General features: G+C 38.7%; 4 protein-coding genes across 4 annotated transcripts; all 4 read right to left on the reverse strand.

Annotated features, from left to right (window-relative positions):
• Nucleotides 1-637: 637 nt before the first annotated feature.
• Nucleotides 638-4,311, reverse strand: LOC117912394 (lysine histidine transporter-like 8). Its single transcript, XM_034826962.1, has 5 exons — nt 2,840-4,311; nt 2,635-2,771; nt 2,110-2,537; nt 1,497-1,628; nt 638-1,399 (listed from the first exon to the last, which is right to left on the reverse strand). The coding sequence occupies exons 1-5, from the start codon at nt 3,232-3,234 to the stop codon at nt 911-913; spliced, it is 1,581 nt and encodes a 526-aa protein (XP_034682853.1). The 5' UTR covers nt 3,235-4,311; the 3' UTR covers nt 638-910.
• An 805-nt stretch (nt 4,312-5,116) lies between these two features.
• LOC117912125 (IST1-like protein) lies at nt 5,117-8,724 on the reverse strand. Its single transcript, XM_034826602.1, has 7 exons — nt 8,486-8,724; nt 7,994-8,126; nt 6,834-6,937; nt 6,587-6,758; nt 6,174-6,314; nt 6,006-6,094; nt 5,117-5,903 (listed from the first exon to the last, which is right to left on the reverse strand). The coding sequence occupies exons 1-7, from the start codon at nt 8,575-8,577 to the stop codon at nt 5,324-5,326; spliced, it is 1,311 nt and encodes a 436-aa protein (XP_034682493.1). The 5' UTR covers nt 8,578-8,724; the 3' UTR covers nt 5,117-5,323.
• Nucleotides 8,725-9,176: 452 nt separating this feature from the next.
• LOC117913406 lies at nt 9,177-10,345 on the reverse strand. Its single transcript, XM_034828380.1, has one exon. It carries the CDS (start codon nt 10,315-10,317, stop codon nt 9,343-9,345), a length of 975 nt encoding a protein of 324 aa, XP_034684271.1. The 5' UTR covers nt 10,318-10,345; the 3' UTR covers nt 9,177-9,342.
• Nucleotides 10,346-12,491: 2,146 nt separating this feature from the next.
• Nucleotides 12,492-13,364, reverse strand: LOC117913319. Its single transcript, XM_034828259.1, has one exon. It carries the CDS (start codon nt 13,362-13,364, stop codon nt 12,492-12,494), a length of 873 nt encoding a protein of 290 aa, XP_034684150.1.
• Nucleotides 13,365-14,865: the final 1,501 nt, after the last annotated feature.

Consider the following 14,865-nt stretch of genomic DNA (forward strand, 5'->3'; position numbering starts at 1 on the left):
GAAGTGACAATGATAATGCAAGTTGCTTTGGTAATAAACAGACCCATTGATTTATGTTAATTTGTTAGAATAACGGAGGCCGTTGCTTGACCGAAGACTTCAGCACCAAGCTTCTCTTTATCTGATTCACTATGTCATATATATCTATATATATTTATAAACTGAAGAAATTTGACTGTGACCTTAATTAAAAAGGTTTATTCTATAGCACATATACTTGATTAAGATTCGGTCAATTGGACACTCCTTGATTAAAAATGTGGAATCTGCTGACTTGAGATGGTGGGATCATAGCTTGTTCAATAATTGACTTCAATTAATTTATAGGTTTGAAGCCTTGGCCATTGTCATGAAATAATCATCCATGTAAATCGGTGGGTGGTTGTTTTAGAAAAATATGAACATATGTCATTGGGCTCTCATTAGACAGCCAGTAGATGTGGTTATTTGAGTTGAGTTTGGATGAGGAACTGTTGGTATGTGAGGGTAATATCTGGATGGGGCCTGTAGTGGACCTTTCAGCAATCCATGCTCCCACATAGCCGCCTAATGCGAATATTTTTACCCATCCGGCTCTAACCGCTACACTAGGATGCTCTTGTCATTAGTAGCTTGAATCACAAGCCAAATCAATGTATTTCGTCCATAAACATTCATTCTTAGCTATATATGTCACTGTAAATGATAGAGAAAGTGAGATTTTTAGGTGAAATGGTGAGTTCAGTTGATATCACATACAAGTAATACATCATGGATTCTATAATCTCCACCTTGCAACTCCCCACCCTAAAAAAAAAAAACCTTTAAGATGTTGTGATGCTTTAGCAGGGCAAACCCAACAACAAAGACATCTATAGCAGAAAAAGGAAAAAGAAAGAAACCCTTCCTTCCCTCTGGATTTTCAGTTGGCTTATTCAGGGTGGAAGAATTTGGCTTCAATGCCAGTGTCAATCACAACATAAATCCCGGCTGCAATTAGTACGCTACTCAGACCCATGCCCAACACCCCTAGTCCCCAGTTGAGCCACCATGTTGGGCTGTACGTTTTGGGCTTCTTGATCTTAAGCCACATGAAGCATGGATAAGCCAACGTCACAGGCAGTGCTATTCCTCCTATCAACCCTGCCAAGCTTCCCAAGAATGGAATGGCCACCGCTACAAAGAAGCACCCGTATCCGAACATGGCCCTGAACAAGGAACGTAGCCACCAGGGGCATGGCTTCTTCATTCTAGTAGTGTATTTGGACTCCATGAAGTCGAACATTGGCATACCATATATTTGGAAAGAGCTCACTGCATTAACTATGATGAATAAACTTGTGAGTCCCAACACAAACTGTGACACGTCTTGCGAATGGAACGCGTACAAGGCTGTCAGAATTCCTCCATTTGAAGGTATCTGTCAATTATACAAGACAGATTAATAATCAACTTCTCATGAATTTTTATCCTGAATTATGAGGTCTTGGTAATGGTGACTTAATTAGAGTTGTTACCATTTGGCCATAAGCCCAGTAGCCTCCAATTGCAAGGGGAAATAAGCCCAAAGCAATGATGGTGTATGAAAACTTTACTCCTTTCCACATGGGCACGCGAGATGGGTGCTTCTCGCTGGAAGGCATCGTGGCCTGCAACATATTATTAACAAGAAAAGATCCTGAGCAAACGTAAACTGTGGGGGGAAGAGGTCTGCAGAATTGCTTTAAAAATTGGAACGTGTTGAAGGGGTTTTGAGGTGATCTGAAAGGTCAAAAGTCAATTTTCTGTTTTCCTTTTTTAATACATGCAATGAATAAGAACGAGTAAAAAAAGTCTTTAACTTTTAAATTTCCACTTCATTTATATACGGGACTTTCATTTTCATCTACTAAGTTAAGAAAGGAATCCAACCAAGCAGTCCACAATGACTAAACATTTTCCACATACCCATTTGCTTTGTCACACACAATTACTTGCTGAAAACCCCCGAAATATTACAGCATTTCATACAGACCATGATATTGTTTTCTTCCCAAACTATCCAAGGAATAATTATCTAAGAGGGTATCATGAATCTTATTTAGAAAACTAGATTAAAATCTGATGCATTTGGAAGGAGAGAACAGGTACCTGAATCTCGAGGATAAGATTGTGGCCTCTGAAAGCAAAAGCAATGATCCCAAGTGCGTTAAGTACACTAAAAATATGTTCAATATCGGTGCCTTCCTTAACTGGATTGTAAGACACTCCTGGGAGCCTACCCTCTGCCACTGACACCACCCATATTGAGGTGCAGTACCCTATTGCTGTAACGGCTCCGATCAGTGACACCCCTGCTATGGAATTCAAGTTTGGTAGCTGTGAAAGTAACACTGCGGCACATGTAAACACCAGGTACCATTCCACTGTGGTTAACGGCACTTTTGTGCATGTGGCTCCACACACAATTTGGTAGAAGGTTTTTGATGTGGAACCACCGATGATGATCAAGGCAACGCAGGTACCACCCGAGAGGTACATGATGGGGAAGAGAGCCAGCAAATTCCCTAACCTTTCACCTGTAAAAGAACATTTGAACCCAGAATAAGCCTTTTTTTTTCTTTGAAAGGAAAACCATAATATCAAGATAGAGTAGAGGCGTGTGGTTGATGATACCAAAGGTTGCGTTGAAGAGTTGGAGGTATCTGCTGTAGCGCATCCCAGTTTCTGTTGATTCGTGGAGCTGGACGAGTAACCATAGGGTGTATAGCTGCCATATGAATGCTAAAGTCAAATTGATTATTCCCCATGTCCTGCAACCAGTCACATAATTGATTAGAGGTTATGGAATGAGTTGAATTCTGGGTTTTGGGGGGCTTACCATCCAAGGATAGTGAAGGCCACAGGAAGTACAAGAGCTTGAGCTCCAATGCCAGAGCAGAGTGTATGGAAAGCCGCATAATAGGCGTTTCCATTTCTTGACTCAGTGATAGGAAGCCAAGCGTCCTGAGGATCAAGCTTTGTGAGGCGAAGAACCCTCCTCATAGGACTTCCCAGTGGAGTAATGAAGCGTGGAGTGAGTGAGAGTCTTGGGGTTCTTGAAGTCTTTGGGGTCTTGCTTTGAGGAGCTTCTTCATTGTCTGTGTGAAGAAGTGGTGATCTACTCAAAGATGGGGAATGAAACTGAGATGGTGGGCAAGACACTGGCGGTGTTGGCTCAGTTGTGGCTGGCCTGGGTGTAATAGGAGCTGAACTTATTTCTTGAGCCTCCCTCATTTTTATCTCCGATGGTGTTTGAATCCAATCTCTTTCTCTCTCTCTCTGTGTCTCCTTGGGTGCTTGCTTTCCTTCTCTTACACAAGACCCCTTTAATTATATATACACTTGGTTACATGGAAATGTTGTGTTGGACATGGGATATTTCAAGGCAAATACAAGTGGGATCAGTGGGTTTAACGCAGGGAGGTGTGTATGGAGACTAGGTTCGTCATTGAACAGCTTTTGATGACCTGGGAGGAATTAATACTTTGGAAAAATAAGGCAGTGATTTTGAAGACAATTTTGGCGGCTATCCCTTCGTCATATTCACACTCTTACTGTTGAAGTGGAAGAGATTTGACTATTGATTTAAAAGCTTTGTAGTTATGTTGCCTGGGTTTTCTACGCTTACAAACTATATTCATGGTTGACTAGCACAAAGTCAGCATAACGATCAGCTGAACAGAGTGGGGATAGGAGTCTATACGGCTTGAAATTCTTAGTAGTATTCATCTACTGCAATGGTTTAGCAAACATACAATAAAAATTAGGAAAACCAACAAAAGACGCTCCCAGTTTTTTCTTTAAAAAAAATGGAAAAAGGGTCCTTGGTCAACACCGGAGTTGCTGACAACAAGGGAGAGTGTGGAAACCGGCCGGCAGCTGTTATGTTGCAATAGTTAGTGTTTCTAATCCTTTGCATGGGCAAAAGGCATTTTACCTGCAAATATGCGACACAGCAGAAGTGGAAGAATAGCATCATTAATGTAGGACCATTAATACTGTTCAGCAGGTTATGTGGAACTCAGAAATGGACATAACTTCCCTCTGGCCTCGGCTTTATTATGAAGGGGGAAAAGGGGCTGAAGTTGGAGAGGAAAAACAAATTCACCAGGGACTTTTAACTGTTTTCTCTCCAAACAAACAGACCAAAAGCCCATGAACTGCATGATAAAAGATCATTGCTGTATAGAATTAGGTCTATTATTAATTGGGAGGATTTTAAGAAACATCAGAAGGGCATCTTTGAAAAGCAAGCACCCTAACAAGTAGGAATCAAGCAGCGGGCTTTCAAGGGAGATGATTTGTCAATTTGTCTACGGATAGAATAAGCAAAAAAAAAAAAAAAAAAAAAAAAAAAAATCATCTAGACGTCCCTATTTCCAAAAGTCAATTACCCAGTTTCCATGGCGCATTAAATGTTCTAAACTGAAGGTTACTTGAGCTTAAATAAAAGTGAGAGTGAGAGAGGGTGCCAAGATGGGATGCCCAAAGAAAATACAGCCCAAGATAAAGTTGATTGCCTCTGCCCAGAAGTGAATGGATATGTGTCACAGGCATGAACTCACGCCATCTCTTTGAAAGAGATGATTGTTTCTTTCAATGACCTAATTTTGTTGTAGAGTCAATGGGAGAAAACTCATGTTTTGTATCTTAATCAAATTCCTATCCCTGTCACTCCTAATCCTAATTCAATCTGAACCCTAGCACAAGTCTGTCTTTTGAGTGATCTGTTTCCGACATCTCTTTTAAAAAGGATTTAAAAGTAAATCTAAAGAAGTCATTTATAATGATAAAGACATACTTCTTGCCATCTTCACACCTAGTGAGCTATAAGGTTCATGTGTAAAAGATCTATTGGTCTAGAGGCATTAGTGTCCTTAATTCTTTTGTGTGACCTCATGATCGACTTACTTCCGTTTCATACGGTCATAACATTTAGTGTTAATAAATGCATTGACCTTAGACAATGCTCAATTCTAGACATACATGTTACATGAGTCTTATAAGATAGTGTAAATAATAGGAAAATATGCAAGTCCTTCGAAGTTAGAATAAATGAAATAAATTTGCCAACTTAATCTAAATAGTCTAATGTGCGAGCACGGCGAATGAGCAATACCACGTATAAAAATAATTTATTCATTCAACCCTGTTTTATGATAAGAACAATACCAAAAATGAATAAATTAAAAACCGAAAGAAAGAAAAGAAAAGAATATGGAAAACTTAGTTCAAGAAACCAATTATCTTGTGTCCATGCAGAATTTACGAATTGAAAATTATCTAAAACGAGCAATACACATTAGCAATATGATTTTAAGGTTTAAGATTTGCGATACTTGAGAGCTTCAAAGCGAGCAGTCAGTGCATCATAATCTGGCAATTTGGGATGCACACTGGGGACTGGACTCTGTTGAAAATGAGATGGTGGTATCGGAGGTGGATCCCGTCCTGGTGGTGGCTGGATACCAGCATAAGTATCTTGAGTCTCAATTTCTTCATCACTGTCCGATTCATCAAATTTTATGTTTGGATGTGCAGAAGGAGCATTGTAGCTGTGTCTTCTGTAAGCCTGTCTATCATCCCCATTGTTTGGTCTTCTCTCTTCGGTGTTTAGATGGTGAGATCTGTCAAAGCTCTGTGATTCGTGCATCCTCCCTGGGATTTTAGCTTCATAGCCCATATTGTTCTGAGAGTAGGATCGTAAACCATGATCGGTGCTTGAGACATTCAAATTATTATTAAAACCGGGTGATTGAGTAACCAGATTGGGGCCTTTGTTGGCCAGATAGGCAGCAGCTTGTGCAGCTGCGATTGCTTTGTTTGCAGACTCTGCAGCAGCTTCAGCGGCTGATTCCATGTCTTTGAAATGCATGGGGGGCCTCTCTTCAGTACCTGTTGATCTGGGTAAAAAGCCAGAAGTTAGCAAAGAATGATGGGTGGATTCATTATCCCCCCATATCTTTTTGGCGGGCGATTGAGTTTGAATATAATAGCTAAATTACCTAGCAGTTGGCTTATTTAGGTCACTAGGTTGTGATGGTTTGGGCTTCACGGGCATGCTACTTGCACTGACAAATGTGCATGGTCCATTCTGATCAAAAGAAAGATCGCAGGTCAGTAATAGAATAGTAAGTTGATTTCACATGAGACATAGAGAAAGCAGAACAAACTATAAGCTCTTCTGGAGGCTTGAGAAGCTCATTCTCTGATTCAGTTGTATCCCATTCGATCTGGTATTCCTTTGCTATTTCCTTCATGACTTTCAACTTTACTTCACCCATGGGGGTTCTAACAGACAGCTTGTCTATCAGCTATAAAAATAAATAAGGCCTTATTATTGGATTGCGGTATACAAAAGTATCATGTAAATAAAGACCAAGGTGTTTGTTCAGTGATGTATCAAGTGTTATACAAGTTAAAACAATAATAGTCCTACAAGTAAAAAAATAATATCTGCAAAACTACTGGAAGCCTCCAATTAAGCAGGTGAAAACTACTAAGAGCTTGAAATAAGAAGGCCACTTGTGAAAGAATCAATTTATCGTACAAGCAATGTTTGCAATGGTAGGCTGAGGAGTCTTACCATGCGATTTACACCACAGCTAGGTCGTAAATCAGTAGCTGCAGACACAAAATCTTTCCCATATTTCTTCTCAAAATTATCCCGAATCGCCAATAGCTCTGGAATATCTGAGCACCTTGGGGCTGCAAATATTAAGCTAGATATCCCTTCTTTCAGATCTGCTGGGCAATCCCTGGAAGAGTATGGGGTCTATATCAGTAACTAATGCTTGCGAGTTCATAAATAGAGATTCAGCATTTATAAGCACCTTTGCTTTGAAATGATTGTAAGTCTTGCTATGATTAATTCACAGAAGAGCTCGAGGAACTCATTTGCAGCCAAAATATTCTGTTCTCTGATCACATGTTCAACCTACAAAACCCGCAAAACCTTCATCCATGAATCATATCAATCTGAGTTTCATCCAGGATTTGTTATGGAAATTAGTACAAATCCTTGAATGTTTTAGTGGCGTGGAAATCTTTGGATTACTAACCTAGCTTTGAAGTTCTTTAGATATTAGAAAATCTTATTGAATTAAAATTGTAACAGCTTCGGGACACGCACCAAAAGTTGCATATATTGAATAAATCAAGCAAAACATTCAGGAGCAGGAGATTATGAACTCCACCCCATAATTAGGATTATTATCATTAGTAACTGTGCTTGTATAGTGTAATGGAGATCAAACATATCATAAAAATGGAAATTAAGTTGTTGATATAATCCTAGAATCAAAATATAGATGCACAATTTTTGTAGGAACTCCAAAAGGGGCACAAATGATTTTGTAGTTCAATACTAAACAAGGGGCTTGAAGAAGAAGCCTCAAGTCTCTCATCAACAAGGACTTACTGAGAGAGCACCCAGGCGTGCAACTTGGGTGGGGGTTGGCTCAACTCAATTTGAATCCAACTCGAAGTTTGGGTGAGATTGGATAATTATTTTAACCTGAACTCAATTTGGGTTGGGGTTAAGCTAATAAGTTTTTAGACAACCCAAACCTAATTTAATTTTTTTTATAATATTTATAATTTATATCATCCTATATAATAATATTTATTTTACTTCTAATTTTTAAGAAAAAATATCAAATTATATTATATATATTTTTTAAATGTATAAATTTATTTTTCTTTTTTGTATCACTATCTTGAAATTTTATTCTATTTATTATTTAAATTTTCACACAAACATATAGAAAATGCTTTTAAAAAACATTATAGATAAATTTGGAATTATTCAAAGCAAGTTGCAGGCCTAAGAGCTCCACAAGCAACTAGAAAGATCAAAGCTTGTAGAAATTCAATTCACAATGGCAACCAACCCAATTCTGTTCCATATAATCGATTTCTGAAATAAATTGGGAGGTTAGAGATGGAAACGGGGTGTGGGGCTAGGGTGGAATGATAAAAATAGAAAATTTACCCGGATTCGAGCAGTGGCATCCTGTCCAGACTGGAGAAGCAGAGCAATGTCTCTTCGCATCTGCCTCACTACCGCCTCCCTCTTATTCCTCAACAGCTTTATCCTCGCCATTGCCATTTTTGCCATTGTTTTGCTGTTCAATCGATTTAACCCAAAAGAAAAAGAAAAACGAAACGAAGAAGAATTAGAACAGAGAGAAACAAAGAAAGGCACAATTAATTTAACCCTGTTCCCGTTTGGCTTATCAGAAAACTCAAGGAAAATGGAAGAGAATAGGACATTGAGACTCAGAACCCTGTATGTTGTTTTGCCATCCAAGAACACGAAAAAAACAAAACAAAAACAAAAACAAAAACAAAAACAAAATCAAAAACAAAAACAAAAACTATAATAAAAGAAAGAGCTGGTATTAGGTAGTCTCAGTTAAGTGGAGGGAGTCCAAGATTTTCTCAGCAACCAAACAGAGGATTAGCCACCAAGAGGAGAGATTACCATTTGGAGGAGCTGAAGCCTCTGCGGAAGATGGAGAGTCCCAACTTCATGAGTTTCTTACAGCTAGACGTGGCCTCACCGGAAATGGTCATGAAGATTTAGACAGCCAACGAGGGTTTTAAGTCCTCCGCAACGGCCTCCTTAGTTGGAAATATGTAATTTAATAAATGATGAAAGGGATTTTTTTCTTTCTTGATTCTTCGATCCTACAGCCAGCGCTCCACCCAGCTTTTCCAAATCTCATCTAGGAGGATCCAATAAAAATAGCCGTTATGTGATTTGACACGCGGAGAAAGAGTGTTAAGTGGTAAACGTATCCGATGTGACCATGGCTATTGTGGAAACTGCACCTACTGCCACGTTGTAACAGTCATTTAAATCATTTCTCACAGCTCTACTTGTATTGGGCCCAAGGCCCATTAGAGAGTTTCCAGCTCGACCCATCTCTACGCTCAGCTTGAATCCTAAAATCAATCTGGGCCTGACCCATTAGTCAGAATTCGAGCTCGACCCAAATATTGAAGCCCAGACCAAGCTTGATTTAGGAAATGTGTAAGATGCTGTCATCTCTGAGACCAAATCAATTCGGGTATGTACAAGGAATTAGGAGCCTATTTGAGAATGTTTTTGGAAAACAATTTTTAAAAATCTGTTTTTATTTTCAAAAACAAAATTTTGTTTTGGAACCTAATATGAAAAGATTGAAGTCGAATTCATGGTTATTGTAATACGCCACTCTACATTTCATTTCATGTACACACTTTACATAGAAAAAAAGGGCGAAAACGCCAAAGAGGATCCTCTAAAATGCGGATGCCGAGAATGGACTAATCACAAAAATGTTTGTTCAAATCTCCCTAGTGAGAAAGTATATTGAGGAGGGAGACTCTTGTTTGGATCAACCGCCTAAACAAGCACCCCAATCCATTTTCAAGGCCTTCAATGCTCATATCCAAAGCCTCCAAACTTTTGTGTGCAGACTGAATCTTCTCTGCCTCAGGATCCTTGCTTGGATTCTGCACTAGTAGGTTGCTAACTGCAATATCCACACTTTCCAATTCATTGATCTTCTTCCCTTGGTCTTCACATACTATTACTCCTTTGTGCACCAGTCTTGAGACCAATGACCATTTGGTAGGCTTTGGTTTCAACACAGGCGCAGAGAGGAATAGCAACAACTGTTGAAAGATGGAAGTGGTGATCAGACTTGCTTCCCTGAGAACTCTAACCACTGCAGAGAGGTGCTGATCGAGATCCAAGATAGGCGATGTCCCGGATTTGTTTTCCATTTGATTCAATGATGAAAGGGACTTTGCAACCTCCTTCTTCATCTTCTTTCTGCAGCAAGTGTAACCAGCAACATTGCCTTCAATGCTGAACTCCCCTCCCTTCCTTCGCCTAAGGGCAGATTGGAGTTCCCTGACACTTTCTTTCATCAATAACACAGTGTCGCTTGCTTTGCTGCATATATCCAAGTATTTTACTGATCCATCTAGCAGCTCGTTCACCCATTTCTCATGTTGGTACTGGGCTAGAGCTTGTTGGGTCAGTGGCAAATTTAGGAGTTCCTCTACGCATCTATACAACTCCACAAGGCCAAATAGACCCCTGCAAATTTTTTCTGCCTGTGATGAAGACGAAGCCTCACAAGCTTTAAGCTTGTTCAGCTGTTCTTCAACCTTGACCGTACTGGGATGTGATCTAGTAGGCAGGCTAATGGATCGAACATGGTAGCGGCTATCAGTCTTTGGCAAAAATGCAGCCATGGTTGCTCTTTTCATCAGAGAAAAGTTCAAATTTGAGGTGGGTTCAATGGTTTTTTGATCCACCATAGCTTGCTTATTATACCAAAACAATCAGAGAAATTGGGAGGAGACCAGAAGAATATTTTGGTTTGAATATCAATGTGATCACATGTGAAGGTAGTGTGGGTCTTCCTCTCAAATGGGCTATCTTGTCACATTCTCCACCAACAAAACTATATATAAAAAAAAACCCCTTATTATATCGTCCTCGTGGCTCTCCTCCAGGTTCTCTCTCGTTGTCTCTCCCCCATGCATCACCTCCACCGCCCACCGCCATCTGTGGTTCAATCAATAGAAGTGGATGACATAGACAAATGGTGTTCGGATAAGAAGAACCTTGAGTTGCAAACAAAGGTAAAATAATAAAAAGCCGGCAATCTTTCAGAGATTGAGATCTTGGGAGATCAAGTAAGCATATTGTTAAATGATTTCAAATGCATATGGAGAAGTAATTAAAGGAAATATGAGATGAAGAGATAGTATTTATATATGTATGCCCGAGTGGCATGTTGTCACCATGTTTCCTCCACCTGCCAAGGCAAGAGACATTGGTTAAGTGCTGGGACTATATTCTAATGATGCACAGATCATATGTTTGTACTTGAGACTTGGATCCTACTGCAACAATGGCACTTTGTTCTACCACACAGCCACGTGGCGATCTATGGATAATAACAGATGAGGATGCGTGCGCATATGATGATAGATTCTGTTTTTGTTACTCTCTCTAATTATTTTATTGTGCTCCAATTTTGCTTTTGTTGTTGCTGCTGTTGTTGTTGTTGTTACTAAGCTATTACATTTTTCCAGAAAGAATTTTTAATTTAATTTATATTTTGGCCTTGAGAAATGAATATGTGATGACCTTGAGGTAGAAGTTGATTGAAGGAGTTGGTTGTTGTTCAAACCTGCATTTGCATCCGGGTGTTCTAAACTTACCATTTCTTTTAGTTATAGGGTGAAAATGGGCTTAAAATGGTTTAAATCCCTGGTTTTAGGCCTTCAATTTAATTGAGGTCAAGCTTCTGAGAATCTGAACTATTAAACTGTAAATTGAAAACCTTAAGGCTATGTTTGGTTCCCAGAAAATTTGAGGGAAAATGTAAGGGAAAGAAAATACAAAGGAAAAGTAGAAGGAAAGAAAATGTGAAGGAAAATAAAAAATAGATTAAAAATCGATAAACTATTTTTTTTGTTACTTCAAACTCATTTTATTTATTTTAACTCATCAATATAAAGATTAAATAATTTAAAAATATATAAGTTTTTAATTAGTTTTAATTATATTTTATTTTCTTTTATATTTTTCATAGGATAACCAAACATGAAAAAATCATTTTCCTTTGCATTTTTTTTCTTTCCTTAGTATTTTCCGGGAACCAAACACAATCTAAGGGAATCAATTGAAATGAATGAAAGATTCTCATGCCCGGTGATAAATGAGAAACGGGTTCGAGTTGGGGCACAAGTCACCTTTGGTGACCTCTGTCAATCTTAAAAGAGTGTCTGTGTTGGAAGCAGGTGGAGAACCTATTTGAGTTGCAATTCAAAATCCTCCAAATAAGACTTTTGGCATCTTCAACCCCTTACATATTAAAGGCCAGAGTCCAGAGGAGACATCTGGATATTCATTCAAGGTCCAATTTCTAATGCCTCCATGTTATTTAGAAAGTTTTCTCCCTGTAGTCTTCCCGGCCAACTGTCAAGGGTCCTTGAAAACAAACAAGATTGAACCAAAACAGCTCTGAAATCAAAGATTTGTATAGAGGAGGAACAGTCTTTGTGAAAAGTAACCTATTCATTTATGAAGCTCATTGAAATAATTTTGAGGGGATTTTTTTTTTTCCCAATTTTTATTTGCCAAAAACTGAAATTTGTTTCTTCAGCTTCTTATATGTATATATGTAGACACACACATACGATTTGTTTATGCATCAAGGATTAAGGCTTCTTGGTACTTAGACCTGATTTTTTGCACGAGTAATATCACATTTGTAGTATTATTTTGGATATGGAAAAGAAAAAAGGGAAAACCAAATGAAGTCAAAATGTTCAAATTCTAATAGCATTTCATTGTATAAATATGTTTCTATACATTCGTATACATTGACTTTGGATTGAAAAACTAAACCCTTTTGCAGATCCTCTAAAATTCGAATCCTGTGCAGGATTTGGAGGTAGAGAAGGCTGTTGACATTACTCTAGTGAGAGATGATGTTGAGGATAGAGGCTCTTGTTTTGATCAAGTGCCTAAACATGCACTCCAAACCATTGTCAAAGCCTTTAATGCTGACCTCCAAAGCCCCCAGTCCTTTTTGAGCAATTTGCATCTTCTCCAAGTCTGCTCTTTCGCCTGAAATGGTGCTTAGTGCAAAATCTATAGTCTCCAACTCTTTAACATTCTCATGCTTTTCTTCGCAAGATACCACTCCCTTTTGCATAAGTTTTGAAACCAGTGACCATCTACTTGGTTTTGACTTCAACACTGGTGTGGACAAGAACACCACAAGTGACTGGAAGATAGAAATACTCATTGCATTAACATCTCTGAGCACTTTGATCACTGTGGAGAGCTGGTGATCTTGATCTAAGAGTGGAGAGGCCCCAGCTTTGTTATCCATCTTCTTCATTGCTGCTAGCAACTTTTTGGCATCCTTGTTCATCTTCTTTCTTGAACAAATGTAATTGTTGATGCTGCTTTCAATGCACACATCTCCTTTTCTCCTCCTGAGAGCGGATTGAAGATCTCCAACATTTTCCGTAAATTCTGATATAACATCCCTTGTTGCGCCACAAATATCTAAAAGGCTTACAGATCCATCCAACAATTCTTCAACCCATTTCTCATGTTGATGGTGGGAGATGGCTTGTTGGGTGGACTGCAAACTAAGTAGCTCATCCAAGCATTTGTACAATTCTTCCATTCCAGAGAGGCCATTGCAGATTGTCCCCAATGTTGATGTGGATGATGCCTCCCATTTTCTGAGCTTGTTAAGCTCCTCTTGGATTTTGAGAGTGGTAGAATGGGATCTGGAAGGCAAGCTAATTGATCTAACGTGGCACCTGTTAGCCATTGTTCCTGTTCTTTCACAGAAAGCTCAAATTTGAGATGGTTGCTACAATGTCTACAATTCTCTATATATAATAACCACACACACAGATTAAAACAAGACAGGACGAATAATGTAATGTGAGTGGCATGTGGTGCCAGCTTGGGTTTCCCTTTTATTTTTTTTTTGTCATAGTTTTGGCCTGCAAAGATCTCACAAGTTGCCAATTTTTAATCTGAAAAAGGTTTTAGGTGTCCTACCATTTTGGTGAGTCATGCAGAAAGCTAAGATGGTCATTTCCCTTTTGCCTCCCTAACTGCCACATTAGCTGCATCCAATAATGTAGCCTATCAATATTGTATCCGCAGAGGAAGAACCTCGAGTCATTAGAAAACCCATAAAAATATATATGGACAGATCTCCAACTCTCGATCCCCATCCCAATCTTGAACCTAACATATTAAATTTTAAATGGTAATGAGAAATGAAAATGATGATCAAAGGTCAATGAACAAAGGCAAAATTATTATATGTGTGCACGAGTGGCTTTCTGCTTTCGTGTCTCCACTGTACTCCCTAAAAGTTTCATTTGGTTTGCTTGTCAGAAACAGGACTAAAATTTTTATTTCTTAATCTTTCCTCAATCAAACCACCAAAATGGTAATAACCATTTGAATATTCACTACTAGTCTCAAATGTTCAATCATATCCTTTTGGTTTTTATGGAGTCCACCCACCCAATCTCAGCGAGAGAAAGAAAGGAAGACTGAAACAACCAGACAAGAATTTATTCTTCAATAGGAACCCAGAACATAGAAAAAAGAGAATGAACAACAACCAACAAGAATTTCAGGGCCATGCTAGTCTAAATTCAAAGAAACAGGAGGCAACCAACCACAGTGAGGTTGTTGAGAGGAATCCAAATGCATGAAAGAGAATGGGTGGTGATGCATTTAGCAAGAGGCTGACTGTTGCTCTGTCTCTTTGTGTACCAATGGACCTTAGGTAGTCCACCAATTCCCTTCGACTGAGAGAACAGTAACTTTCAGCGCATTATGAGATGTCTGTACAACCTGAGGTACTCCCAATTAATCGATGAGTTGAATATGGATCAATCATTCACCACTAATCATAATCATTATAAATTCATTACATGTTTTATCATCTTTGTAGATTATATACATACTTTATAACATTGTTTGTTTGTGTGTCTACAAAGTCTTACTGTTGAGATCCGTGCAACGATTTATGGTGAAAAATAATGGAAAAACGAAAAAGAAGAACACGCAGATTTAACGTGGTTCGGCTAATTGCCTACGTCCACGGGAACAGGGAAGATGATTTTCACTATGTATCAAATTAGTATACTTAATTGATTTCAAAATGAACGTGGGGATAACATTAAAGCAAAATGAGATAAGTGTATCATTTATATAGGCATGCACAGGCGGCATGCGGTCACCATAATTCCTCAAAAGGGCTTAATATGCCAATATAAGAGGCATTTGTTCACTGCTTGATTATA

This window comes from Vitis riparia, chromosome 4 (genome assembly GCF_004353265.1).
Source record: "Vitis riparia cultivar Riparia Gloire de Montpellier isolate 1030 chromosome 4, EGFV_Vit.rip_1.0, whole genome shotgun sequence".
Taxonomy (NCBI): domain Eukaryota; kingdom Viridiplantae; phylum Streptophyta; class Magnoliopsida; order Vitales; family Vitaceae; genus Vitis; species Vitis riparia.